This window comes from Chenopodium album, chromosome 25, assembly GCF_948465745.1.
Source record: "Chenopodium album chromosome 25, dcCheAlbu1.1, whole genome shotgun sequence".
NCBI classification, from domain to species: Eukaryota; Viridiplantae; Streptophyta; class Magnoliopsida; order Caryophyllales; family Amaranthaceae; genus Chenopodium; species Chenopodium album.
In genome coordinates this window covers 32,140,199-32,157,093 of record NC_137858.1, presented here as the reverse complement: position 1 = coordinate 32,157,093, position 16,895 = coordinate 32,140,199, and the positions used below count along the sequence as shown (strand labels likewise).

The window sequence follows — 16,895 nt, the reverse complement described above, 5'->3', positions numbered from 1 at the left end:
TAATAACAAAATACATGCGTTAGTAAACTTCAATGAAAATAATAAAATTAAAGAATTATATAATTAAGAGAGTTAAAAAGTTTAGACTAGATTTGGGACCAAACCCTCTGAAAATATCAACCTTGTACGTCTAGGGTGAAGACAACTTCGAACTTGGCTAGGTGTTTCAAGATCTTGTGTATGCGGAATTGTATTTAGTAAAAGATAGTTTAGAAAGAGAGACAAAGAAAGCGTGAATTGCTCAAGAGAGAATAGAGAGAATTGGGTGATTGTGAATAAAAACGGAGGTCCAGGACCCTATTTATAGGAAAACAGTCCGAAAATTTATAGAAAACTAATTAGAATTTGAAAAGGAATAAAACTCCGCGCTGTCGCTAACAAACCGACTTTGTCGCGAGCTGTCGCCACGCGACAAGCTTGTCGTTTGGCGACAAAGACAGTTTTTACGGATTTTGTTTTTATCATATCTTTTGATCCAGGAGTCCAAATAAGGCATATAATATGTCGTTGGAAAGCTCTTGAAGTCTACTTTCCAACCCAATTAGAATCAGATTAAAATCTTTTGTAGATAAAAAGATATGTCCGAAATAGTGAAAGAGTGTCAGTTTTGGATAGAGTTTCGTATTTCTTTCATGTCTTTTTCGTTGTAGCTCGGAATTAATAATATAATATATCATTGGAAAGATAATTTCAAGATCTATTCAACCATATAAAATTTGGATAAAAAATATGAGGCATGAAAATAATATTTGACTGTCTTTGAACATGTTTAAATTCGAATAGAATTAGGACTTTAAAAAAGGAAAGTTTTAAAAAAGGAAAGTTTATATTTAAATCAAATTCGTTAATCTTATCTTTTCAAAAAAGGATAATTAAGATATTTTAGAAACTCATAGAAGATTCTAATCAATCCTAATTAGTTTAGGAATATGATTTAACCTTTGGACCCTCCTCATGATCATTGGGTCGTAGGTAAAATCCGGTTTGGGCCCAGTTTAATATTTTGGCCATAACTTTCTCATTATTCATCGGAATTGGGCTTATAATATATCGTTGAAAAGGTCTTTTAAGCCCCATCCAACTACACCATTATTGGACCCTTATCATGGACCAAACTAAACTGGATTGGACGTTTTCATAAAACAGAGCAGGTTTTCGAAAACAGAAAGAAGGATTTTAATAAAAACTACCGCATCACTAGAATTTTCACACTTTCACCTCATTCGGTTATGGTTTGACGTGAAAGGTATTCATCACCGGGTTTGGTTTTGGGGAGACACAAATGGGTGTCTACACCTTCCCTTCTTTCCCTGTTCCTGATGAACCCTGTTAGGGCCTGTTTAAGAAATAATGGTTAATTTATAGTTAAATTAGCCACTTGGTTGGCCCACAATTCTATTCTGTGTTCTACTAAATAGGAATTCCGCTGGATATGGAATTTAGACATGCATTCCACCCAAGATTAAAATCTTTTTATAGCAAATCCTTATGAACAATCTCCCTACCAGACAAATCTTAGTCTCCCAAAATATTAATGTCCCTTCTTGCATTGTTGTGCGTTTTATAATATGCATTATGAGTCTCAACACCACTGTTTAGGACAAATCTTAGAAAAGGGTTTCTAGGAATTTGTTAAAGGTTTTATGGGGTTTTAGTAATCAAATTCGCCAAAAGAAAATAAACACAACCTCCAAATAAATTAGTTAAGAGCAATAAAACAATAGAACTATAATAATAATTATAAATCAAAGAACAAAGATCAAGATAAGAGAGGCATTTCTGAGTAAGGACGAACTGATGTCAGTAAGGACGACATAAATTAGAGATTTTAGTATAAAAGTGTAGTAAATTGTATTAGACGATGTATTTATCATTGTGTGAATGAATTCTATTATAATGATCATCCTATTTATAATGATTTATAAGTCTAATAAAAGTAAATATTGAAGGATCCTCGATATTATGGTAATGTTGACAATATTGGTTGACATCTTCATATCTTAGGAAATGTTGACTTGGTGATTGATATTTCCTTGATTCGCTCCATCAATCATGGGATTGTATTGTGCTTGTTGCCCAAGCATTCATTACATGTCTTCAAATGGTTCAAGCTTTGAAGGAAAGTTGCCTTTCTCAGAAAGGCTCAGTAAGGCGGTCGACTTACTCAAAAAGGTCCACTTGAGTCCGTACTATCCGTACTCAGTTAGGACCACTATGCGGATAATATTCCGTCCATTAAGTTATTCATTTCCCAATTTAGCTTTATTTGATTGATTTCATAGTCTTCATAAGATCTTTAATTAATTGTTGACTTCTTGATTGGACTAATTAAAACCTTGATTGATGTTTGACTTTATTTAATATTCTTTGATATCTTTGACCATGCATGGTTCCTTTTTCACATTGTTTTCTTATTATGTGTAACTAGCCTTCTGGCCTGACATAAAATTGTATTGAGAGACAAGTGAGGAAATATCAGCAAGTCATTATAGGGTATAATATGTAATTGGAAACATGATTAAAGAAATTAAATTTATGGAACTTTAATCGAAAAAGAGGCTTAAATAGAAGGTGGAAGGGCTAAAATTAAAGAGAGAATAGGAAAAGGTTGAATTAAAGGGGAGAGATGAAGATTAAGAGATGAAGTGTGTATGAAAGATTTGTATAAGTTTAATGAAAGAATTAAAAAAAAAATTGCAATAAATAATTAATAGTGTAAGATGACATGTTGATAACACGATAAAATACACCTTTTATAGGCCATATTTATATGATTTTTGTCGTGAATTCTTTCTACATTTAATTATTTAAGCTTTAATTTATATATATTTCGTTATTGCTCTCCTCGGGATCTTTTTCTTTGTTTTGTAGGAATAAGCTATTGTGTGAGTTGAGCTATGTATTGGAGATGTTTTAATATGACAAAGAAAAGGAAATTACACAAGGATAAACTACTCCACAACCGAGGTGTGGCATATGCCTTTCTCCACAGCCTACCCGCGGAAGCACATTATAAAAAAGAAGAAGAAGAGTGGTGTGGCAGCCCATTCCACAGCCCGCCTGTGGCCAGAAGAGGTGCGCCACAACCAGGTTGTGGCCTGCTCGTGATTGGTACTTTGTACACGAAATTGGGCTTGTATGGGCTTGATTTCTCGGGAGTTTTAATTGTATTCAACTACTCTAATATTATCTTTGGCTCATTGCTTATATATAGCTTGTTATTAGGGATAATAAGGGAGTAGCCGCATGATGCAAAACTAGGAGCAGCAACTAGTTAGTTGTTCTTTAATGATTTTCTTCTTTGCTTATTTTCACTTTTCTTTTATTATGTATTTCTAGTCTTATTTTCTAGGGTTAGGTTAAACCCTAGCCATGATTGATACTTGATTTGTTCTTTTAAATTCTCAATTAATTGTTTACATTGTTCATGCTTAATTGGTTGTGCTTATGCCAATACTAGATTATGGATAATTGGTATTGTTATTATTCCATTGTCTTGATTGCAACGGGAGTTGGGTTTTGACGGATTTGAATAAATCAATTAAGGGTATGAAATTCTCCACGGAAGTAGGTAGAACGGATTATTAGGAAGTTAGGGTGCCGAATTTAATGTCTTTAATTTACATGATTCCACGGAAGTACGTTTGATTGTTAATTAGGGAAGCCATTGACAACTCGGGAGAGATCTTTGGTATTTTATAGGGCGTACCTTTCCTTGTGAAAGTATAATTAATTGATTGGGGTAAGAATTTGTCTTGTATTGATTATGCTAGTGGTGATACTTAATTCTAGATGTTTTTATTATTTGATTTTCTTGCTTTAGTAGTATAATATTTTTAACCCTATTTTGATTGACTCGACTAGTTTTAATTCATAGGAACCAATATTGATACTACCTTCTCTGTGGGATCGACCCTAACTTACCCTACTACATAATTAGGAGGTTTAGTTAGGTATTATTTTTGATAGGTGTACGACCGCCTATCACATGTGGCACTATGGTTAGAGAAGTGTAATAGAATGGATGTGGACATGTGTCTTTATAAGTTTCTTGGTTATAGTTTTTAAATACTAAAGTATAGAGTATAGATAGATTGATCATTTGATTGATCTTTTCCCAATTTGTAGGTTGCTAGGAATCCGCTCCCAACAACCACTTGTTCCTTCTCTACCTTTAAATCTTTGGTTTGCTATTGTCAAAAAAAAAAAAAAAAAAAAAAAAAAAAAAAAAAACTTTGGTTTGCTTTTGTCAAAAAAAAAAAAAAAAAAAAAAACTTTGGTCTTTTACTTTTGTTCGTATTTGGGTGGGTCTAAGCTTTCTTCTCCCCGCTCTCTCTCTAAGACTGCCATGCTTTTTGGGAGTATTTGGAAATGTTGTAAAGCTATTATATTTTTCAAAAAAAAAATACTACAACCAATATTAATAGTATTTTATATTTGTGCCTTTTCTCTATTTCAAGAATGGCAGCTGGCTCGTTCTATGTTGGATGATATCCGCCTTCAATTCCAACCAATAAGTCTATTCCTATTACCACCTAGTCCTCCCCTACTATTATATCTTGGTCCCCTCCCCTAGTGGTCCGGTTACTGTAAACTCAATTTTGATGGTTCCTCCCTTCTTAATTCAGCCTCTACTGGTGTTGTTGATTATTACAGACAATTTAGGGAATCATATTACTAGTCATACTACTTATAATTTAGGCTCTTGCCAGCTTTTCTTTGCGGAAACCATTGCCCTTCGCAATGGCCTCCTCCCACCCATTTTATTATTAAAGCTAATGTGATAATCTAACAGTTATTAATATTTGCAAGGTCACTATAATTGCCCATGGTCCATGGAAGCTCTAGCTACTGATGGATGCATGATGTCAAGAACATTTTGGGTTTTTTCTCAACCTTCAAATCGCAGCATATCTACCGTGAAGAAAATCGAGCAACAGATTTTGTTGTCTCTCTTGGGTATTCTACTCTAACGCACTAAGATATTGACCTTGTATGGATAACAAATTTTCTCATTTTTTTAACAGATTACCACACTGTCTTGCAAGAAAATGTTCCTAATTTGCTCCATATGTGGTACTTCCCAAAAAATAAAAAAAATACTATAAAAATTCGCATTGTTATCACAAATAGCGTTACATGACGTGGTGGAAAATGACTTAGTTTTAATCCGGGAGGTCGTCGGTTCAATCCCTAACCCCAACACTTCATTTTTATTTTCTTCATTCATTTCACTCCGCCTCTTAACCTCTCTCATTTCCGTCTCTTTCGCCGGAGAATTGTCGGAATCCAGAATTCCGGTAGTAATTCAGCTAAACGATGAAGTTATTCAACACATTTCAGCTCACAAAGCAGCCATTCATCCCGGAAGACGATGCTCGTAAAATGTCGGTATTTTTTCTCCTCTTTTTATTTTTATTTTGAAATTGTAGTTCACATTATTATTTTTTTTATTTTTTATTTATTTATTTTTTTACAGTAAATCGGAATTTGATTTTGCGTTTACATTTGGCTGAAATGCAGAGAAAGCGTCGAATTTTCGATGTTTTCGGCATCAGAAATCAGTAAAATTGCTGAAGTTGAAGTTCATCAAGGTGTTTATTATGATCAACAAAAGAGGCCGATTGCTAACGGTCTATTAGACCCAAAAATGGTGAAATTTCTTACTCTTTGATAAATTTCTGCTGATTTTGCTCTTTCTTTAGTACTCCGTAATGTTTACCATTGAAATGTTGAGTAGATTTTTTCTAGGTTGTTGATTTTATGTTTTAGATTTCATTTTTCAAAATATAAGCATTAGGGCGGCAAAATTTATAAGGAAATACAAGACGGAACAATCGATACTATACTGAGCGTCTTTTTCGTGTTTATATGGCGGATTGGCGGGTTATTGCGCCGCATTTAGGGCGGGGCAACATCTATTGGGTAATGATATATATAGCCGTTAGGGTTATAAATAAGCATTAAATGTGTTTTGGGCATGATAATATCACGTGAGTATAATGGATAAAATGATTATGTATATATTCCACATTTAGCTTCTTATATATAGCTCTAAGGCCATGTATACCATTTATAATACTTTGTATTTTAAACCAATAGACATGAACAGTAAAGCTGCTAATGCCGACGTGTCATATAATTATACAAGCTATGGGTTTATTAGCGCTATTGTCCTCACTATAAATAGATTTACCAATTAGGGAATTATTTTAATGATTGTTAATTTAAAGTAAAATTAAGTAAATGCCTTTTCAATACAAGTGTAACAACACACAACACTATTTTCATAATGTGTGACTCAATATAATTTTTTTTTTGAAAATGTTTGACTCAATATAAGTTGAGGGAAAATTGCTGCTAGAAGTGTAAAAATTGACCCTTGAAAAAATTATGAATATATTAGGGGAGAGTGGGAGTAAAACCAATGACCAACCTGTTCATTATGAATTGCTACCTGGCAATTCATTGGAAGTTGATTACAAAATATATTAGTGCAATTATAATTGACTTAATGCAAAAAAGGTTAATCATGATATAAGAACTTGATATTTTGAAGTGTTATATATTTCAAGGTGTCACACTACAAATCTACAATTAGTCAGGATAAATTATACTAGTATAAAATAGTACTCAGCAGTGTTTAGCAACATTTTCTTGATATGATACTGATAAACAGAGTGATAAAAAATATATAATGATATACCATCATTATATTTTATGTAAATATGTAATTGGTAGGTTATGTTGTCATTATAAATTTAACACTCCCTCTGGTTCAATGAATAAGCTTCAACATAAAATACTGATTACACATTTAAGATTTATTCCATGTGATCATGAGGAACATCTTACTGATCTCGGAATTGGTATGAGGACTATGGAGTAGACTAGTAGAGGAGCCTCTTGATATGCTTGGGAGGGAGCCCCAGTTAATCTCTGAGATTAACATTCCAAGTTAATCTCCTCTCACAACTTTATGCATTTGTTTCCGAGTCACTTTACTATTTCACTTTTAATTTTTTTAAAAAATAAAAGTATTGTGAGAGGAGAGTAACTTTTCATGTTAACCTCAGAGGAGGTTATTGTTGTCATTTGTTTGTATACTGTGTATGCTTTTCCAGTCATTACTCAACATGTTCTATTTTGTTAGGGGCCTACCAACAAAAAGGCTGGTGTTTGTGCAACATGTCATGCAAAATTCGAAGACTGTCAAGGTCATTATGGGTACCTGGCTCTTGCCCTTCCTGTTTTCAATATTGGATATATCGGTGCCATTCGAGATGTTTTGAGGTGTATATGTAAGGTATCTTCTACGCTGTTATAGATTTGGCTTCTGCTCTCAGGCTCTTGATTCTCCTTTTCACCCTTTCTGCTTTGATATCTAACAACTTTCAGTTGGATCATGCTGGAAAAGCATGCTAGTTTTTGGCAAGTTGAAATAATGCTGTGCTTGCTGGCTGCCTCTTGTGTAATAGGGTGTTTTTTCTCAGAGTATTAGGATTGATGCCAGTTGACCTACATGCATACTGTAGTATTCCGTCCTAGAATTGGTGTATTATTGCGGTATGCTAAAGTTTACAAACTGCAGAACTTTCAAGATATTAATGTATGATGTCTATAACATGACAAATGGGGAGAATTATTATGCTTTTGTCAGAGGAGTGTAGTCGAGGAGAATGAAAGATTATGGGTGTTTTATGGCATAGAATTTGTGGGGATAAGTTGTATTGAGGGGAAAAATTGAGAAAGCAGTAAAATTACAAATGTAAATAGTTAATTCGTGATTGTTGGTTAAATGTATATTTTTTTTTCCCTGGCTGTGCTACTTCCTGATGTCTAAATTCAAAATTTTATGATCTATTTCCTAGAGCTTTTTCTCTTCAAACTTCAAGTGAATTCATTGTTCTTTTTATTCTTTTTAAAATCTTTGTGTTACATCCTGACTTCTAAAATCAAATTTTTATGAACTGTTTTCTAGAGCTTCTTCTTTTTAGCCTTAAGTGAAGTCATAGGGTTTTTTAATTTTTTTTTTTTTTTTTTTTCCAAGAAGAAGTATGAATGGAAATTACTCATTAGCAAGATAACAAAATTTATTTCAGCTCTTTTTTAATTGCATGTGCACGCGCGTGCGCATGTGATAATGTAGTCATGATGATGGTCCGGCAAGATATACAGAGAAATATGTTATCATAGTTTTCTTGTTAGTCTCTGTACGTAAATCTTTATTTGATTCCTTGTCATGCATTTTATATCAAATTTATATACTTGTTCCTTTTCTGTCAGTCTTGTTCACGTATTCTGCTGCCTGAGGAAGATCGTCTAGAATATTTGAAAAAGATGAGGAAAGCTGATGTATTGCACAAAATTGATTTGAAGAAAAAGATTATGAAGAGGTTTTCCAACTTAAAAAAAATAAATTGCTCCAGATGTGGACATGTGAATGGTATGATCCTTCATCCCTAGCTTGTAAAAGAGTGGAAAGACTTCTGTATATTTGTGTACGTTTAATATCTGTATCTTTGTCTCCCTCTCCCTGCTTTTCCCTCTTTGTACATTGGTCTCCTGCAGTCGTGATTGTTTGTGATGTAGCAACTACTGTGACCGACCAAACAGATGCTGAGAAAATTATCTTCTGAAAGGGATTTTTCCCCCCTTAAACTCTTTTACACCCGAATAAAATGTATAATATGCTTCCTGGATTCTTGGAAACAAATTTTCTTAGGATATGCTATGTAATTTTGTTATCTCCTCAAGGTAATATTTGACTAGTTAAAGGCTTTCGATTGCATTTTCTTAGATATTTCAAACAAGCCCTCATTTCCTTCCTCTCTATACACCCCCCTTTCCCACTCACGAAGATATTTAAAGTTCTCCTAACTTTCTTCGATATTTTACACAAGCCCTCCATTCCCTTACAAGTTACAACCCCTCCTCCCCAGTCCCCACATACACATACAAACTTACCAAGATATTTAAAGTTCTCCCAAATGTAGGTCTTTGCTCAGAAACATCTCATTTGACTTTTGACACTGTCCCCAAATTGGGATATGTTATATTCCAGTATATATAACAAAATACAATATTGACAGGAAGATTTATCCCAGTGTATATACCAGACAACTCTAAATACATATATAATTTATGTATCAATTATTACTTTATCACATCCCTGTGGTTGAGGCTGAGGTTGAGGTCGGAGGGTGTTGGAATTTGAGACTGAACTGGAAGTCTATGAGCTAAGTAGAAGGCAGATCTTTAGTGAAGATATCTGAAAAGATGAAGGAACGTGAAAAACATGAATTGACCATGGGCCACCTTTGCACAAACATGGTGGATTTCCATCTCAATGTGTTTGGTGCGTTGTTACTCTACGAATTGAAGAATAAGTGAGGTATGAAATTTCGATAACAGGTAGGGAAATGGAGACATGGCACACTGCCTATAGTGAATTCGGTGGAATTGGTTACGCGATGTTAGTGTGCTTTGACCAAGTCAAGTCCAAAAGCTTTGCTTAAGGAAGCCTTAATAGCCACCGCCTTCTTGATTTAGGTTTTCTGCAGATTGTTTAGGACAAGGCAATAAAAAATATTTAAGGCGCAATTTGTTACCGAGACAATTCAGGGAGTCAAGGTGACCTACAATAAAATAGGATCATGTCATGAAACAAAACCAAAAACATAAGAAGTAAATAATTAGCTACTGAAGTTGATTACAGTCATAAGCAAAGGAAATGACGTCATGAAATTCAACCAAAAACATAAAAGTTAAGCTACCTAGTTGATAATCGTAGTAGCTAGTAAACTGAGAATCTGAGGTAACATTAATTTCAGTCAAATTTAGCAGATAATTTATAGATTAAGCGCCAAAAGCAGTTGTGCTTGGAGATTTAAAGGATGAGAACGGTTGGCACTCAGTCGGAAAAGAAAAGTCATTGGGTATGAAAGGCCCATCAAGAGCAGTTTTGTAATTTAGGGTTCTTGGTAGAAAATACACAACACCTAAAAAAAAATGAATTACGTTCCGTTTTTCTAAGTCTAGAGCTAGCATAGCACTCTAAGCAAGCCTAGATTAGTTTAGCATATGAATAGCTACTTAGTAATTTATTGAAGGTATCAATCAGGTTTAATCTCCAACTGTAATTCAAGGCAAAGTCAATATTTGATCTTCTTGTTGTGCTGCCTGCTTTGTTCCATGTTAATTTTTGTAAAACTGCTTTTGAATTAAATTTTGATTCAATCTGGTAATCAAAGGTCTTAACTCATAAAAGACTAATTATCCACAAAGGCATACCCCTAAAGCACATTTGACCCTTAGAAGATAGGGTGCTGTTTGCTTTTTTGCGTTAACAAATGGGTGTTTCGTTTCTACACCTTTTGCAATGTGATTATTATTATTTGTTACTTGTTTTAAGTAGATGATATCTTTTTCTACGGGGAAGGTTCACTAATAGTTTCCAGCTAATTTTATATTTTTCAGGAAAAGTGACGAAGGGTGCTTCACCATTGGCGATAGTTCATTGTTCCAAAAATCAGAATAGTGTTGATGAAGGCAGAGAAACATCCATCTGTAATATTATACATCCACATGATGCACTCTTCTTATTCAACCAAATGTTGGATCAGGTGAAATCTTGTCTTTATGTGCCTGACACATTTTGTCTCGTATATGTATGTATATGCTAATATAATCTTGGGTATTTGGTTTTTGGTTGTTTACTTGGTTTAGGAAACTAGTTATTTGTTTCTTACAAGTGGTTATGTTGCCTTATTTTAGGGTGCACAGATTCTTTAGTGTTTTGATTAAGCTCCAAGTTTTCGAGTTAGTCTATATAAGCTTTATCTGAAATGAAAGAAGGTTTTGATAATATGTTGCTGCTTCCATTTATCTTTGGAGTGATTGACCTTCTGACTTTCTATGAAATTTATTGAAAAGTAAAAGAGAACACATACTTGCACTCACCTGAGAGCTGACTTTTAGGGTAATCAACTGAATTTAATTGAATTAGAAAGTAGTATACTAACTGTGAAACAAAGGGTGTGGACTGCAATAAATTAATTTAATTTCTTAGAGTCTTTTTGATGAATAAAGGTTTTAAACTTGTTCTAAATTATGTATGTATGTATGTTTTTTTTTTTAATATTTTTTATTTTATTTATTTTTCTATTTTAAACTTGCAGGACTGTGAGTTACTCTGTCTTGCTGATAGACCAGAGAAGCTTATATTTACCAATATATTAGTTCCTCCAGTGGCCATTCGTCCTTCTGTTTTTGTGGATGGAGGAACTTTAAGGTTGGATCTATAGATTTATATATTTGTTACAATACCTTTTTCTGCCTTTAATTTTTGTTTCTCCCATAATTTTTGGGCAAGGGGTCCCTTCTGCATTCAAGTAGCATTTCAATTCAGGCTTATTTATATAGTTAATCTGATTTATAAACCCTTGCAGCAATGAAAATCCCATTACTGAGAGGCTAAAGAGAATTATTCAAGCAAATGCTTGCCTTCGTCTGACAATGGAAGAATCAAGTAATGGCTGTTTTCTGGTGAGATTGTAATTTTTTTAAAAATGCTCTTCTTAGAATTGCCCCACTTTTGGGATTAAGGCTCTGATTGATTGATTGATTGATTGCTCTTCTTAGAATTAGGCCCTGTTCTTTAGAGCTGCTCTGCTCGGCTTAAAAATAATAATTAACATTGAATTATTATAATAATAATTAATATCTAATAATAATAATAATAATAATAATAAATAATTAATATTTAATAGTTGTAATAATAATAATAATAATAATAATTACTACCTCCGTTTCATATTATTTGCAAGGATTTGACATAAAGTAGAGAGAAAAAATGTCTAACCGTTGCAAATAATATGAAACGGAGGTAGTAATAATTAATAATAATAATAATAATAATATTAATAATAATAGTAATAATAATATTTTAATTAATAATAATAGTAATGATAATAATGCGATAATAATAATGATTATAATAATAATCGATAATAATAATAATAATAATAATAATAATAATAAAAATAAGAATAATAATAAAAATAACAACAACAACAACAACATCTGCTCGGCTCGACTCGACTCAGCTGCAATCTGCTATGCTCTGCTGAAATATAATAATAATGAAATCTGATCTGCTTTGCTCGGCTCGACTCTACTGCAATCTGCTATGCTCTGTTGAAATCTGCTCTGATGTGCCAGAAGCTCAAAAGAACAAGGCCTTAGGCTGTTATTTTGACGAGGATCAGTTCTCCATGTTCAGGATCTGAATGTATTGTAACTTATACTGTGAAATAGGTACATAAAGCCTTTCATTATGAGCTTCAATGACTTTAATTAGCTAATGGTTACAAACAAACAAACAAAAAGAGTTGCATTGAACTTGGCCTGGCCATACTCCAATTTTGTTGCTGCAGCTATCTAAAATTTTGATCAAAGCCTATGTACAATAATGTTTTTTGAAGCTAGATTCAGAAAAAAGTTGTTTGTTTTGGTATCGTGGTTGGAAACAAATGGTTGGACACAGAACTTCTAGCAGGAAGACGTAGTGGGATGGAGTGGGTTCTCTTGCCTCTTTGTAGTTTTTTCCTATGGCAATGTGTTTCCTGGCTTAGGTAAGTGATACTTAGATACTCTGGAATGCTTTATAGTTTCTTAATTTTCATTCCAGAGAAATCCTAGCCTTCTTATGCTTATTTTTAAAGCTGCTGGAATGCTTTATAGTTTCTTAATTTTCATTCCAGAGAAATCCTAGCCTTCTTATGCTTATTTATAAAGCTGCTTATGTAAAACATAAACTTTACTACTCAATACAAAGCTACTGACATTTGGATGATAGAAATATCCATCTTAATTGTCTCTTGTATTCTTGTTCATCTCCCGAAAAATTAAAAACCTAATTGAGTTTCTTTTTTTATTTTTTTGTTATTTTTTTTTGAAACCAACTTAATAGAGTTTCTAAGAGATGTAAAATTTGAGGCTTGGACAGCAATGCAATGAATTCTGCTCAAAATGGGGGGCTTAATTATCTCACTAAGACATGCTTCCATGTGACAATATGGTGCATGTAGCAAGATTTGGATTGGGAGAAACCGAGAAAAGAGGGAAGGGGGTAGGGGGGAGGGTTATATTCTACAGTAAATGTTTGAACAATGTTTTCTTTTTTTTTTTTTTTTAATTTTTTTGACACAATTGAACGATGTTTTAAAGCTGCTAAGACATTGTTTTTTCGCAATAAAGGACTATTTAGTAAAATTGTAATTGGAAAACTTTCCGTTACTTTTGATGTTGAAAAATTGATTACCTTAGTGGTAGTTTAGTGATTTATTAATCTAGGTGTTCTGCAATTTTAGTTTAAACTTTAATTTTGGTGGAAGAAGTGGATTTATCATTTCCAGGGAAATAGGGAACTGGACATGTAAGCATGTTGGCATATCTGAATTTGTACTGATTAAATTTTGTTTAGGATGATTGGAATAATCTTCAAGTTGAAGTTGCTCAATACATAAACAGCGATGTTCGTGTTGCTTCACTACAATCTATGAAGCCAATCAAGCCATTGTCCGGGTTTGTTCAACGCTTAAAGGGAAAACAAGGACGTTTTCGTGAAAACCTGTCAGGGAAGCGTGTTGAGTTCACTGGAAGGACTGTCATATCTCCTGATCCTAATCTGAAAATTACAGAGGTCTAGATCTTTTTTTTGTATAACTTCTACTTTGCAGCTAGTTGTTGATTCTTTATTAATTTTTATGTGATACAAACTAGACAAAAATGACAATTGTTTCTTGCAGGTTGCAGTTCCACAACTAATGGCAAAAATCTTGACTTATCCTGAGCTTGTCAACCATCACAACATAGAAAAATTGAAGCAGTGTGTGCAAAATGGGCCAAAGAAGAATCCAGGTGCAAAGTTTGTAGTAGAATCCAATGGTGATAAGAGGTAAGCATTTCTGAAAACCATGCAAATTGTATAAACTGTAATTGGCTTTGGAATATCCTGGTGACTGGTGAGGTTGTCTATGCTTCCATGCAGGGATTTGTCATTTGGTAATAGAAAAAGAATAGCTGATGGACTGAATTTTGGTGACACAGTTCACCGTTTCTTGGAAGATGGTGATGTTCTTCTTTTTAACAGGCAACCAAGTTTGCATCGGATGTCTATGATGTGCCATAGGGTGAAGGCTAATTTCTAAATTTTTTTTTTAAAAAAAAAAATTATGTAATGAATGGCCAATAATCCAGTATTGATTCATAAATGCAATGTTTGTAGGCTAGAATAATGCCGTGGAAAACGTTAAGATTCAATGAATCTGTTTGCAATCCTTACAATGCTGATTTTGATGGTGACGAGATGAATATTCATATCCCACAAAACGAAGAGTCTAGAGCAGAGGCTTTAATGTTGATGGCGGTAAACTTGATTTCCAATGTTATACAATGTTTATCACTAACCTGTAAGGCGTATGCCCCATAAGTATATTCTTCTTGAAATAAGTTGTGAATGAAATATCAAATTCCTCATGATTTTAGTAGTCTCAAAATGTTTTTTTTTTGAACAATGACACTTCCTCTGTTCTTGATAATTTGTCTCACTTTTTGTTTTGGTCTGTTTTAGAAAGTTTAACTCACTTTGTGTTATTCTTAGTAACCTCTTATTAAGACTTTACCCCTCTCCCCCCTTACTCCACAATATTTACATCTTTTTGATCACTCCCTCTTACTTTATTCACGTATCTTTTAGTCCCTCCCACTACTTAATTCGATCTCTCTTATTTTATCCACCTTATTCTTACACCATTTCACCTTTTTAAAACTTTCCTAGGCACAAGAGTTTACCGACTCGAACTATCAAGAATGGAGGAAGTTTTAAAATATAAATTATTGTTATTTGGAAGAGCATTTGATATTTATTTTTTTGGGTTGTAGGTTCCCCATTTCTCTCTCTCTTTCGTATGAAAAGTTGATTATAACAAGAACCGACATGCTGTTTTAATTCTTTTATATTATTCATTAAATGCGGTCAAGAAAATTTTATTTTGACCGCATGAATAGTAAGTGGCCAAACTTTCAAGAACGGTGCTAGTATATTATGTGGGCATGGACGCATGGCAGAAAATGGGCAGTTTGCTAATGATGCATTATTTTTGTAAAATTTTATTGCAGGTGCAAAACAATCTATGCACCCCTAAAAATGGTACTATTTTAGTTGCTTCGACTCAAGACTTTTTGACGTCGTCATTTCTCATTACAAGGAAGGACACATTTTATGATCGTGCAGCGTTTTCTCTTATGTGCACTTACATGGGAGATGGAATGGATGTGATTGATTTGCCAACACCAGCATTGATCAAGGTGTGTTGTGCCACCTTATGTCATTTAGTATTAAGAATTATGGGATATTTGATACTTTGCAGTCATATTTGTCTAATAGAATTTATGCTACATTGCACTTTAGAGGACAAGGTTTTTGGCTTTGTCATGTGTTTAAAACAAGCCTTTTTCTGTGCTGCTTTTCGAGCAAATTACACTGTTAGAATTCCATATACAAACCTTGGTCAGTTTAGCAGACCAGGTTTCAATACTATGACAAAGATTTCTTATCTTTTACCATTCTTCCTATCTTTATATGAAAATGTCTACCTGCTATATGATTCGAGGTATCAAAAAAGTTGAACTTGTCTTGGCAAACTTCTGGTTTGGTTTTGATTTTTTATTCACATAATTTGCAGTCATACTTGTTTGTAGGTTGAAAACAATGGCTATTTAATAAGGTTGAAGTTCTTAATTTTCCGAGGGCCTTATGATGAAGTTGTAAAAAGAAAAAGAAGATAGGTGCAATTGTAAGTCGTAACCCTTGTGGAACAGGATTCTTGGGAAGCGAGCCTAAGGCTATTGAGATAATCAATTCTAATGCTGAGTTTGTTCCCATAAAGAGCAGCCTGTGTTCTAATAGTAAGCTGAGGAAGGAGTTTAGAAAAGGCTCTGCTTAATTCTCTACCAACTATATTAATGCCAGCCTTGCTTAGTTCATTGTCTCCATGCTTCTTTTTCTTTAATTAGTAGTTACTAGCCTCCAAAAAAGCATGTTTAGTCAAACAAAAAGGAGACACTTTCATGGCTTTCTGTTTAGGTGTTCGATTCCCCGTGAGATGCTATTTGGGGCATTTTGATCATTTCTCCCAGAAGTCCAAGCTCTCAAATATTATTGCAAAATGTTTAAAATTTACTGGCCATTCTGAATTAAATTATGAGATTTGCTGGGTTTTCCTTCACAAAAGAGCTATCAAGGTTATAGTTGATCACTTGATTATGTTGCGGGATATTTTGACTCCGATATTTTTCTGAATCTTTCTATCTTTTTTGTGGTAATTGAAATGGTTAATCATGCTATAATTATTCTTCACCATGCTTATTGATTCAAATCTTGTGTTTCTGTTGCAGCCAATTGAGCTCTGGACTGGTAAACAGCTATTTGATGTTTTGCTGCGCCCACATGTGCAAATGAAAGTATTTGTTAATCTTACTGTAAAAGAGAAGATATATTCCAGAGTTGAAGACAGAAAGATGGGTATTAGAGAGGAAACCATGTGTCCGAATGATGGTTTTGTTTATTTTCGCAATAGTGAGCTGATATCTGGACAATTAGGAAAAGCTACCTTAGGTGAGTATATAGTTTTCCTTCGCTTTCATTTTTTTTTTTTTATTATTTATTTATTATATTATGATAGTTCGTGTTTAGTCCTCGTTATTTTGTTTATTTATGACCTCTCTAGGTGGCAGTCTATATGGAGGCATGAACATAACGTTGATGTTGCAAAACATCAGGATTTGTTTTTAAATTTAAGTCTCTTTAGGTTGATGATCTTTTATGGTTT

General features: G+C 33.5%; 1 protein-coding gene across 4 annotated transcripts in view; it reads left to right on the top strand.

Moving 5' to 3' along the window:
• The first annotated feature begins 4,529 nt into the window (after positions 1–4,529).
• The window catches only part of LOC145613353 (DNA-directed RNA polymerase III subunit 1-like), a 31,156-nt gene continuing 18,790 nt past the window's right edge, over positions 4,530–16,895 (top strand). For 3 of the 4 annotated variants that reach the window (XM_081668446.1, XM_081668444.1, XM_081668445.1), the window contains exons 1-13: positions 4,530–5,387; positions 5,524–5,653; positions 7,154–7,306; positions 8,287–8,446; positions 10,480–10,625; positions 11,181–11,293; positions 11,451–11,547; positions 13,487–13,705; positions 13,812–13,960; positions 14,054–14,195; positions 14,291–14,431; positions 15,184–15,372; positions 16,462–16,681. In XM_081668446.1, coding sequence (XP_081524572.1) covers positions 5,320–5,387; positions 5,524–5,653; positions 7,154–7,306; positions 8,287–8,446; positions 10,480–10,625; positions 11,181–11,293; positions 11,451–11,547; positions 13,487–13,705; positions 13,812–13,960; positions 14,054–14,195; positions 14,291–14,431; positions 15,184–15,372; positions 16,462–16,681 — 1,927 coding nt within the window. In that variant the 5' untranslated portion in view covers positions 4,530–5,319. Of the gene's footprint in view, positions 5,388–5,523; positions 5,654–7,153; positions 7,307–8,286; positions 8,447–10,479; positions 10,626–11,180; positions 11,294–11,450; positions 11,548–13,486; positions 13,706–13,811; positions 13,961–14,053; positions 14,196–14,290; positions 14,432–15,183; positions 15,373–16,461; positions 16,682–16,895 lie in introns of those variants that run through there. The other variant, XM_081668447.1, reaches the window with a different exon arrangement.